The 12,180-nt window shown below is 38.2% G+C and overlaps 1 protein-coding gene across 2 annotated transcripts; it reads right to left on the reverse strand.

Moving 5' to 3' along the window:
- Positions 1-3,435: 3,435 nt before the first annotated feature.
- ZNF182 (zinc finger protein 182) lies at positions 3,436-11,890 on the reverse strand. 2 transcript variants are annotated; one of them, XM_027091388.1, is made up of 3 exons: positions 10,798-11,890; positions 10,391-10,483; positions 3,436-6,351 (listed from the first exon to the last, which is right to left on the reverse strand). In XM_027091388.1, the coding sequence occupies exons 1-3, from the start codon at positions 10,916-10,918 to the stop codon at positions 4,721-4,723; spliced, it is 1,845 nt and encodes a 614-aa protein (XP_026947189.1). In that variant the 5' UTR covers positions 10,919-11,890; the 3' UTR covers positions 3,436-4,720. The 2 variants fall into 2 exon arrangements, with proteins under 2 accessions (XP_026947189.1, XP_026947188.1); XM_027091387.1 differs by having other exon boundaries at positions 10,391-10,486.
- Between the last annotated feature and the right edge of the window lie 290 nt (positions 11,891-12,180).

Here is a 12,180-nt window from a genome sequence, read left to right on the forward strand (position 1 = left end):
CATCAGCCCACAAGGAACTGAGGCCCTCAGTCCAGCAGCCATGTGAATTAGCTTAAAAGTGGATCCTTCAGATGACTGTATCCCAAGGTGACATCCTGACTGCACCCTCTTGAGAGATCTTGAGTCAGAAGCACCCAGCTGTGCCAATCCCAGATTCATGGCCCACAGAAACTGTGATATAATAACTATTTGCTGTTTTAAGCCACTAAATTGTGAATAATTTGTTCCTCAGCTATAGATAACTCAAACATATTTAAACCACATCGAGTTATTATCCTTTACCTATGACAATGGCAAAAAAAAAAAAAGGTTGATGAGTGGGAACACAGTCACTCTCATACCGTGATGTTATAAGTGCAAAATAAAAATAGTACAGATCTGAGGAGGGGCAATATAGGGGTAGGGAATTAAGAGGTACAAACTATTAGGTATAAAATAAGCTACAAGGATGTATTGTACAACACAGGGAATATAGCCAATATTTAATAATAACTATAAATGGAGCATAACCTTTAAAAATGTGAATCACTATATTTAAAATTTTTTTAAAGATAGCATTGTTTGCAAAATATTTTCTCCCAGTCCATAGGTTGTCTTTTCATTTTGTTTATGGTTTCCTTTGATGTGCAAAATCTTATAAGTTTGATTAGGTCCCATTTGTTTATTTTTGTTTTGATTTCTTTTGCCTTGGGAGACTGACCTAAGAAAATATTGCTACGATTTATGTCAGAGAATGTTTTGCCTATTTTCTCTTCTAGGAGTTTTATGGTATCATGTCTTATATTTAAGTCTTTAAGCCATTTTGAGTTTATTTCTGTATATGGCGTGAGGGAGCATTCTGACTTCACTGATTTATATGCAGCTGCCCGGCTTTCCCAACACTACTTGCTGAAGAGACTGTCTTTTCTCCACTGTATATTCTTGTCTCCTTTGTCGAAGATTGACTGTAGGTGTGTGGGTTTATTTCTGGGTTCTCTATTATGTTCCATTGATCTATATGTCCTAGCCACAGCAATGAGGCTGTCTTACATATACACAACTTACCAAAAAGCATATTATATAGGTGCAGCCCCAGTTCTTTTGACTTAGATCTACTCAATAGTCTCTATTACTAAAATTGTCAATGCTTGGCATGGGACCACTCTTGTCAAATGCTGCAAAACAATACCATTTGACAACCCCATAGGGGTTATCTTGACCAAAGACAGATCAGTTGGTGGCCCCTGACAGAACTGTATTGGATTTGTAACATAAATGCCTGACTATTAACTGCAAATTGCACAGCATCTGTTATCTTGGTAAATTAATGCCTACCTTCAAAAGAGCCCCTAATATCACCCAGAGTTTCTTTTGCTTCAATAAGTTTCCTTTTCAGAGAAAGAAGTCTTTAGATAATTTGATTCCAGAAGGAGAGAGACTAGACCTTGATTTGAGTCCAAAGACTTTACTCAAGAGGAATTTTGGACTGCCTTTTTCTGTCACCAAGTCTCTTCTTTCCACACTTTGTAAAGGCCAGAAAAGTGGGTGAAATTCTATATACTATTGTTCAGAGAACAGCAGGAAAACTAGACAAGGTCACTAAGGCTATAGAACTCCTTGCAGGAGAGGTTCATGAAATCAGACAAGCAGTGGTTGAACATACAGCCACTCTAGATATAATATTGGCCTCTCAAGGTGGAAGAATGTTGTACCTATATTCCAATAGGTTCTCTGGGACCTTTAACATTACTAAAAATATCAGAGAAACAAACAAGCAAATCAATGTATCTGATATTTTTGCTAGTCCACCAATATCTGCTTCTGCATACTCTTCAGATTAGGAATGGGATCTGCTCTTTTCCTTTACTTGGGTAAACTTGGCTCTTGACTTAGGAGTGTACTACACAATCTTAGTATAATCATTCCCCTAGTGTTCGTGTTACAGTGTTTAAATGTGGGACCTCCAGAGTCCTAAATGCTACTGTGCAGCCACTGTCCTTTCTGATGATGCAACACTAAGGTGCTTTTGAAGGAATGTGAAGAATGGACATTTGTCCAACTACAGATTACGTTCTCCAAACCGTCTTTAGATCAATGTAACCGAGACAATGGCGAAGATGTGAATTTTCCAGAATAATATTCTATAGTTGAACTCACCTGCCCTTGGCCAAAAGGGGTAGTGAAGAGTAAAAACTTCTCTGGGACAGAAAGAGTGAAAATCAGCTCAGAGTGAGAAAGAAAAAGGCAGCACTGCATAACAGGTACAGATAAAGACAATTGCAAGTTAACAGGAAATACTATTTCTCCAAAATCATACAGCAGCTGTAAAATGCCACAAAGACACATTTTTTCTCTAACTACTACTTTCTTATCAATGATGACCCCCAGATCCACTTTGCTATTCACATCTATTGCTGGAGATTTCCACCCCTTCCCCTCTGGGTCCCTGCCTCACTCACCTCTGCTTACACACATCAGACTGCCATCTGGGCCCCAGGAAGCAGGAGTCCAAGATCAACCTGAAATGGCAGATCTGACCGCCCATCCCCATCCCACTTAAGGGTGACCTTTGATGGGCCTGAAACCCCAGGAATATTCTCTATCAGCAGGAGGATGAAATGTTTCTTTTGTTTTTCAATTTTATTGAAGTATAGTTGATGTACAATGTCATGTTAATTTCTGCTATACAGCAAAGTGATTCAGTTATACATATATACATTATTTTTCATATTCTTTTCCATTATGGTGTATCACAGGATATTGAATATAGTTCCCTGTGCTATACAGTAAGACCTTGCTGTTTATCCATTCTCAATGTAATAGTTTGCGTCTACTAAGCTTGATTCCACCACAGAGATGGCCTCAGTGAAAAACCACAATAGGGTGAGGGCCACAAATATGGTCATCCATACAGTGGGACCTCTCCTTCTGGAGCAAAAGTGCTATTACATGGACTTTGGCTGTATCCATTAAGATCATGGCTTTCAATCTGTCTCTCACCTTGGAAAATGTCACCAGCAGAGGTGTGATTTGGGGGGCAAGTTATTCAACCTCTCTGTGGATTTATGCTTTATATCTCTTGTAAAAAGAATACATACACATGCATGAATGAAGTAATTTAAGTCGTTTTAAGATATAGAAAGGCATTGGCAGGCTTTAGTACAGGATATTTTCACAGATGTCACTGTGCATACTAAATAAGAAATGTGTTCCAGTCTCAATTATTGTAGATTTACATAATGCAGTCCCAGCTGACCTTAGAATCACTTTATTTGGCAACCTCAAGAAAGCAATGCTTGTGTGCCTTTGGAACTGGCTGGATATCTGTTTTGTCTGACTGATAATTCAATTTACTCACTCTAAAAAAATGAAACTCCACATTAAGCATATCTATACTAAATGTTATGAAATCCTGCATCTAGAATCTGACTTCATTAGAATAGTAATAGAAAATATGCTTTTTAAAAAGTTTTATTTTTTGAAAAGGTAGTACATCCACATAGTACAATTTTCAAAAGTTCTGAAAGGATATACAGTTGTCTCCCTCCCATTCCTTCCCTCCAGCCACCCACTTCCCCTTCCCTTTCCCAGAGGTAATCAGGGTTCCCAGCTTCTCATATATCTTTCCAGAGATAGTTTATGCATATACACTCAATTATGTATTCACCATTCATTCTCCTTTTTACTTACAAATGGTAGCATATTATCCTCAGTATCCTGCACCTTGCTTTTCTAATAATGTATATTGGAGGTCATCCCACATCACTACACAAATGTTGTCCAAGTTCTCTTTAACCATTTTTCTTTTTTGTCTACCTAAAAGGTTGCTGTGCGAACATTCCATGATTTCAGGAGCCATGTGGAAAGCTTCCAATCTTTTGTTTTCACAAACAGTGCATCACTGAATACCTCTGTGTGTTCATCATTTTGTACATGCATGAGTATATACATTCCTAGAAGTGGAATTGCCGGCTCAAAAGCCATGTACATTTATGGTTTTGATTGCCTTGGAATCATTCCTCATTGAATAAGAGTTTTTCCTGGACTTGTTTGCTGGAAGTTCATGTAAGGGAAGAAATGGGGCCACATTCTAGGCAGATCAGAGTTTTTCTAACTGGAATTACTTTTGCATTTGGTAGGTTTTTCAGACTTGACTTTCCAGAGTCAGTAAATAGGGGCAGCTGTTGGGTTCTTCACAAGAACACTCCCTTCTCTTTCCCCAGCCCCTGCCAACTGCTCCTCTCATGAGTATAGACTACTTTCTGCAAATATGGCTTGTCTGAGCAATTCCTTGTTGAGGCCCCTGCCTGTCTCTCCTGAGACTCCAAATGGGTCTAGGAAACGTCCCACCTGCCCATGCTCTCTGTTACCATTGTTATGTATCTATTTGGTCTTGCACTCAGCCTAAAACTTGGCTAACAGTCCTTACCAGTGCTATCTCACATCTGCAGCCTTGACCACTCCTCTCTAGCCTTTGAAATCTCCTTGCACTGGTGCTTGATTTCCTCTGCCTCTGGCAGCCCTCTCATCAGGGTTTCAGCGATCTCCTAATTTTGTCAGATACAGAGATTACACGTCCACTTCTTTTTCTCCTAGTAGTTTTGGGCGAAGACTGAGATGGAAAGAAAAAAAGGCTGACTTTACTCCCCATATTTAAACCAGAAGTCAGAACATACTTTTAAAATGTTTACTTAAACTGACAAAACTTTCCTTCAGTGAAGATAACTGCATTGTTGACTCTCTAATGTGCAATGAGCTTAGACTTCCGGGTATGGCCTTTCCCATGGGCTTTCTTTCCTGTATGTGTTCTCTGATGTACAATAAGATTTGACTTTTGAGTAAAGGCTTTCCCACATTCTGTACACTTATAGGGTTTCTCTCCAGTATGAGTTCTCTGATGTACAGTGAATGTTGATTTTTCTCTGAAGGCTTTGCCACACTCTGTGCACGCATAGGGTTTCTCTCCTGTGTGTGTTCGCTGATGTATTATGAGCTGTGACTTCTGGCTGAAAGCTTTCCAACATACAGGACATTCATAGGGCTTCTCTCCTGTATGGATTCTCTGATGTATAATGAGCTTCGACTTTTCTCTGAAGGCTTTGCCACATTCATTACATTTATAGGGTTTTTCTTCTGTATGCGTTCTTTGATGTATAATGAGATATGATTTCTGGGAAAATGCTTTTTCACATTCATTGCATTCATAGGGCTTCTCTCCTGTATGACCTCTCTGGTGTAGCATGAGATAGGATTTCTGAGAGAATGCTTTCTCACATTCATTACATTCAAAGGGTTTCTCTCCTGAATGAGTTCTTTGATGTACACCAAGGTTTGACTTTTGGGTGAAGGTTTTCCCACACACATCACATTCATAGGGTTTCTCTCCCGTATGAGTTCGCTGATGCACAATGAGGGTTGACTTCTCGTTGAAAGACTTCCCACATTCCGTACATTTATGAGGTTTCTCTCCCGTATGAGTTCTTTGATGTATAATGAGAGTTGACTTATCACTGAAAGTTTTCTTACACTCATTACATTCATGGGGTTTCTTTCCTGTATGAGTACTATGATGTATAATTAGATCAAGCTTCTGTATGAAAGATTCCCCACATTTGGTGCATTCGTAAGTTTTTTCTCCTGTGTGGGTTTTCTGATGGACAATGAGGTTTGACTTCTGAGTGAAGGCTTTTCCACATTCATTACATTCATAAGGTTTCTCTCCCGTATGAGTCCTGTAATGTATAATGACAGTTGACTTTTCCCTGAAGGCTTTTCCACATTCTGGACACTCAAAGGGCCTCTCTCCTGTATGAGTTCTCAGGTGTATAATGAGCTGAGATTTTTGGCTAAAGGCTTTTCCACATTCTGTACATCCAAAGGGTTTCTCTCCTGTATGAGTCCTCCAATGTACAATGAGGTGTGACTTCTTGCTGAAGGTTTTCCTACATGCAGTACATTCAAAGGGTTTCTCTCCATTTTTAATTCTCTGATGTAGACTAAGACCTTTCTTTTGCCTGAGGGTCTTCCCACACTCTTTATATCCATAGGGTTTTACTCCAGGAGTTGTTTTCTCATACTCAGTATGGAAGAATAATTTTGCACATTCATTATCATGCTTCTTTCCTGCAGAGCTTCTACTAAATAAGTCTAAATTATCTACCATATTATATCCAAATGACTCAAATTTATGGGGCCTTTGTATTGAAGCAACAAGGTTTGTATTCAGATGAAGTATGTTTCCGAATTCATTATAGTCAAGGCCACTCTTGGTGGTAATTGTTTTCCTGTCAGGGAATCCAACTTGCATCAGATATTTATCTTGGTCATCCTGATGCTGTCTCTCAAACTGTTCATCAACCTGGCAGGCTTCTTCTAGAAAGAAGTACAATACACCATCTTTATACTTTGACATTATGGAATGGACCTTCTTTAGAAATGCCCTACCATATGAAAGCTGATACTGATATCTCATTTTATGAGTTCCTGGAGAATCACAGCCATCAAATCCTGTTCTTTTACTAAACTCCCACCTGCTAGCCTTTTTGTTACCCAAAACAATCTTACCCTAACATCTCAGTCTTTCTTACCTCTACTTTTACATCACTCTGGAGATATTATCACCCTTTATTTATCATATGAACTCTTAACTGTTCCTGACTTACATTATTTCCACCTAGACAGAAATACAACACTGTGACTTGTGGACTCAAATCTTACAACAATCCTGAAGCCCACATTCTCAGTAAATGAGAGAAATATCTAGAATAATTAGCCTTACAAAAACAAAGAAACCTAAATATCCTTGCCCAATTTGGATTCACCTTTGTATTCATCCAAGTTTGCATTCACAGTTCTTCAACACCACCTTCTGCTTCTGTCTACACTAATTCCACTAAAAACTCCGTCTATTATTAACTCCAAACCCTTCCTCATGTTCCGTCACTCACATAGCCCCGTCCTCCATATTTTGCTATATTCAGAATCTAGATAACTTTCAAGAAGCAGTTCAGTCTTTTCAAAAAAGCTTAATCTGATCTTCCTCAATAACTTTAACTTTCATTAACTTCTAAAGTAGTCAGTTATCTGTACCACTCATTTAGACAGTTAAAATTGCAAGGCCTTGCCTTTAATATACCATACTTCATCAATTATAAGATGCATATTATTCCACATTTTAAAACCTCTGAATCCAGATTCACCTTACAATCAATGACATGTCATAAATCGCTGGAAAATTTCATTTCTCAGTGGTGTGTCTTAAAACCAATGGTATCCTGGACAGTAAATACTTTTTGCACATACACTGAATTTTTATTTTTTGTAGTTTAATTTTCTTCTCACCTTTTCCTAAAATTTTATATGAAAAATTTCAAACATACAGAAAAGTTGAAAGAAGAGTACAATAACTACTCATATTACCACTTAGATTTAATAACAACATTTGAGAGTAATACTGAATTTTAAAAGGGATCATGCAGCTGTGGCTTCTCTTCCTATGACTTCCTTTCTTTCCATAGTAAAGCACTAGTTCTTAACTGAGAGTGAATATCATAATCATAAGAAAAGCTTTTACAAAATACATTCGATGGGACCCAAGCTCCACCAAGGATCTACTGAATCTGGACCTCCTTAGGTGGTTAAGAAGCAACATAGCACATGTGGCTAGGGTCATAAGTTCTCTAGGCCAGGATCAAATCCTGGATCAGACTTTTACATGTTCTGTGACCTTAGGCATATTAGCTAATCTATTTGCATCTTACTTTCACACCTGGAAAACAGGAATTATAACAGTGCCCACCGAAATGTAATGTTTATGTACAGCACTTCAAATGTTTACTAGAATAACAACTACCACTATTACAATACAGCTACTACTATTATGATTGAGTCACTACATTACTATAAAAAGAAGTAAGGACTATCTCAGTATATTTAACATGTTCTTGAATTAACTGAATAAAGAAGGTGTATAAAAATAAGCACAGTAGGCTAACATTTTTCTAAGGAGGAAACAAATATATAAGTATATATTTAAAATAATATAGGCTCATACTATAAAAAACAATGGAAGGATAAATCTTTAAATTTTAACAAATGGTTACCTATGGGGGAAGGAAGAGAGAGAGTAGGATGGAGAGGGAAAGAGGCTGGACTTCTTTGAATATACCTTGTTTTCTAGGTTTGATTTTATTTTCTAGGTTTGATTTTGGAACCAAGTTAATATTTTGCAAATATTTTATATACTCATAAAGCAAAATTGAAAATAAAAGGATTCCCTAATAGTAATAAATATCCCCTCATCTGTATTTCCTAACAACCATGCTAAAAAGTCTTGATTCTCAATGGCACCAACATGATTACCTCAATTGATTCAACCCACTATACACATTCAGCAATCTCAGAATAATATTAACAATATTACCATCAGATGTAAGATTAATAAATTAAAAACCTTTAAGTCCAGAATTTGATTTGGAAATATACATTTGAATACATGTCTTTCTCTTAAAAATCTTTGTTTACGTAGTTCCTAGCTATGTCAATGAAAAGGCCTGAGAAACAATTCCCTAACATCCAAACTGTGGTCACAAAACATTATTTACCACTAAAAAGAACCAAGGCTCCTTGGAGAAATGGCTGATTCCAGGGCAGAGAAAGGAACTGTATAATATGAGCCTGGAACATCTTGTAACAACAGAAAGCAAGGAAGCTACCAAAGCCTAGGGACCCAACTTGAAGGGGTTTCCACTGGCCAGAGATAGAGCAGTTTGATTTATAAAAAGGATAAGGCAATGGATCAAAACATAAAAGTGTTTAAATCCATAAGTCCATAAATGATACTCCAAAAAGACATACTAGGCTTTGAATGATGCTACAAAACCAACTCATTTTGAAAACTGATAAAGAAATGGAAAAATACATGTAACTCATATATAACCAAATACAGTTGACCCTTGAACAATGCAGGGGTTAGGGGCACTGACCTTCTGCACAGTTGAAAATCCAATTGTAACTTATAGTTGGCCCTCCATATAGGTAGTTTCTCCTCCTAGTCTGCGGTCCCACATCCGTGGATTTAACCAACTGCAGATCATCTAGCACTGTACCATTACCATTGAAAAACGCATATAAGTGGACTTGCACAGTTCAAACCTGTGTTGTTCAAGGGTCAACTGTAATAGATGGAGGGCAATCCCTCTTTATTGAAGTATTCCAGCTAATCAACAAAGAAGGAAAGTTCTTTACAGAAAAATGCCAACTTACAAATGTAGAAGGAATGATAGAAAATGCACCATTTTTCTAACCATCTTAGTAATAATTGATTCAGGCAAGAATCATCAGTGAATGTTAAAACCACCGGGTAAAAATTTTGGAGGAACAGGATATTCACACAGTTTGGCAGTTCCACAAAATGTTAACACAAACAGCTATCACATGGTCTAACAACTCCACTCCTATGTATGTTCTCAAAAGAAATGAAAATGTACATTTCAAAACTTCTACATGAATGTTCATAGCAGCATTATCTATAATACCCAAAAAGTGGAAATAACCTAAATGTCCATCAACAGATGAATGGATAAACAAAATGTGGAATATCCATACAATGAAATATCATTCCACCATAAAAAATGATGACACATGCTACAATATGGACAAACCTTGAAAACATGCCAAATGAAAGAAACCAGACATAAAATCCCACATTTTGTATGGTTCCATTTATAAGAAATGTCCAGAATAGGCAAAACTATAGAGATAGAAAGTAGATTAGTGCTTGCCAGGGGATGGGGGTTGGGGAATGGAGAGTGACTGATAAGGGATAGGAGTTTCTTTGGAGGGTGATGATAATGTTCTAGAATTAGATAGTGGTGATGGTTAGACAGTATATTCTGTGAATATAATAAACATCCTGAGTTTTTGAGTTTCACTTCAAAAGAGTGAATTTTATTGTATGTTAATTATATCTTAATAAAGCTGTTGTTAAAGAGAGAATCAAGATGCTTTAGGAGAACAAATCTCATAGGAATGTCTAAACTGGATGGAATCAGGTAACCCAATCTGGGATTAGAGCATTAGTGCCTAGGCCTGTGACTCATTTGGGCCTGGCTTCAGATGAGTAGTGGGAGGTAAGAACGATAGAACTGGCAGGGCATGGGGCCAGCGGACTGTCATTTACAAGACAACTTTATACAGGGAAATGGAGCTGTGCAGAAACTTATTGGTGAGCACCAACCTAAGGAGAGTGGTCTGGTGGGTGTAGGATAGGGGAGGGGGTGTCTTAGGTGTTCATGTCCCTGTCCTCCAACAACCATTCCTGAGATATTCCTGAAAGTCCTTTCACAGGTCCTCACCCCTGACTGACAAGCTGGGACCTCCTGTCCCCATAGCCTGAGTCAATCCCACTTACCTGGAAAGCTCCAAATTGGGATTTTTCCTTCTGGCAGGCATGGCTCTTCTACCTCCAATTTAAGGATGAGATCTGGTTTGGTAACCTGCTGCCCTGCTAATGAGAAATGATAGCAATACCTCCTTGGTCTTCAGAGCCTCTGAGAAAAAGGAAGGTGGAGTTTGGGGCAGTACAAGCGATATATCACTTGACACAATGGTCGTCAAACCAATTCAGCTGAGTTTTGAGTTCATAAACACCTTGTCAGGAAAGCAAAGGGGGAAAAGGAACTCTGATCCATGGAATTTAATGACAAACTCTTCAATCAGTTCAGAGGCCTTGGAAGTTTCCAAACTTGAGAAAGGAAAGGCGTTCTATTGGACAGAATAATCATAAACAGCAAAATTACCTGAGGAAGCCATTCTTACCCACAGAGACCAGGTTGCTGTAGGTCTCCAGCATCACATCTCTGTACAGGTTCCTCTGTGGAGGGTTCAGGTATTGCCACTCCTCCTGGGTGAAATCCACAGCCACATCCTCAAATGTCATGAGTCCCTATAATTGCACATTCTTTTATTCTAATATGCTTACCACTGGGTGATAAGGATGGAATGAATGTAGGGGAACTTCTGACTGGGTTTCCAGTTCATGATGATAATTTAATACAGGATGCCTATCAAGTTAGTGACCTACTCTGTGGGAAAAAAAAATCACAAGTCATGGTAGAGAAACTATTATATTAAATAACAGAATATTTAAGACAATGTGGCATTAGCACAAGGATAGATGGATAGACATATAGTCCAGTAGAACTAAAAAGATAATCCAAATATGTACGGACACCTGAGTTATGATAAAGTTGAAACTGCAAAACAGTAGTGACAGGATGATATTTTCAAGTAAATGTGGATGGGTTACCAGATGTCTATATGGGGACAAAAATGACATTTAACCCCCTAACTCTCACTATATACAAAAATCTGCTACAGGTAATTTGTAAATCTAATGTGAAAGGTAACACGATGAAGTGTCTGGAAAATAATATAGGAAAATGTTTTCATAAGCTTGGTGTAGGGAAAACATTCAAAAACAAGACATGAAAAGCACTACTCATAAAGGAAAAGACATACATGTTACAAGATTAAAAATACAGCAGTAAAGGCAACCTATAGATGGGGAGATTATCGGCAGCTTTCATAAGTGATAAAGCGTTCTGATCTGGAACATATAAAATAACCCCTACAAATCAAAAGACATACAAACAATGCAGAAAAATAGACGAGATGTGAATAGATACTTCACTAAAAGGAAAAAATAAACATATGGACATATGTTCTATGAACATAAGAAAATATACCCAACCCTGTTAGCACTCAGGTAAATGAAAATTTAAGCCACATTGAGACACCACTTGGCACCCACCAGAAACATTATAATTATATGACTAAAATGCCATAAGATGTGGCTTCCCTGGTGGTGCAGTGGTTGAGAGTCCGCCTGCCGATGCAGGGGATACGGGTTCGTGCCCTGGTCCGGGAAGATCCCACATGCCGCGGAGCGGCTGGGCCCACGAGCCATGGCCGCTGAGCCTGCGCATCTGGAGCCTGTGCTCCGCAACGGGAGAGGCCACAACAGTGAGAGGCCTGCGCACTGCAAAAATAAATAAATAAATAGATAAATAAAATGCCATAAGATTGTGTTGAAATGGGAACTCGCACACGCTGTTAGTAGGAATGTTAAAAACTGGTATAACTGCTTGGGAAAACAGTTTGGCATTATTTACTAAAGTTAATGATTTGCAAACACTATGA

Source organism: Aethalodelphis obliquidens, unplaced genomic scaffold, assembly GCF_003676395.1.
Source record: "Aethalodelphis obliquidens isolate GAN/ISIS:26980383/991018 unplaced genomic scaffold, ASM367639v1 scaffold71, whole genome shotgun sequence".
NCBI lineage: Eukaryota > Metazoa > Chordata > Mammalia > Artiodactyla > Delphinidae > Aethalodelphis > Aethalodelphis obliquidens.

Bases quoted from the DNA above. Each gene is read 5' to 3' on its own strand.
- ZNF182 (XM_027091387.1), bottom strand. From the start codon at position 10,918: ATGACATTTGAGGATGTGGCTGTGGATTTCACCCAGGAGGAGTGGCAA. The intron at 10,487-10,797 runs GTAAGAATGGCT...ATTTCTCATTAG, and splicing joins CAGCAACCTGGTCTCTGTGG to CAGGGCAGCAGGTTACCAAA. The intron at 6,352-10,390 runs GTAAGTGGGATT...ACTTCTTTCTAG, and splicing joins CCCAATTTGGAGCTTTCCAG to AAGAAGCCTGCCAGGTTGAT.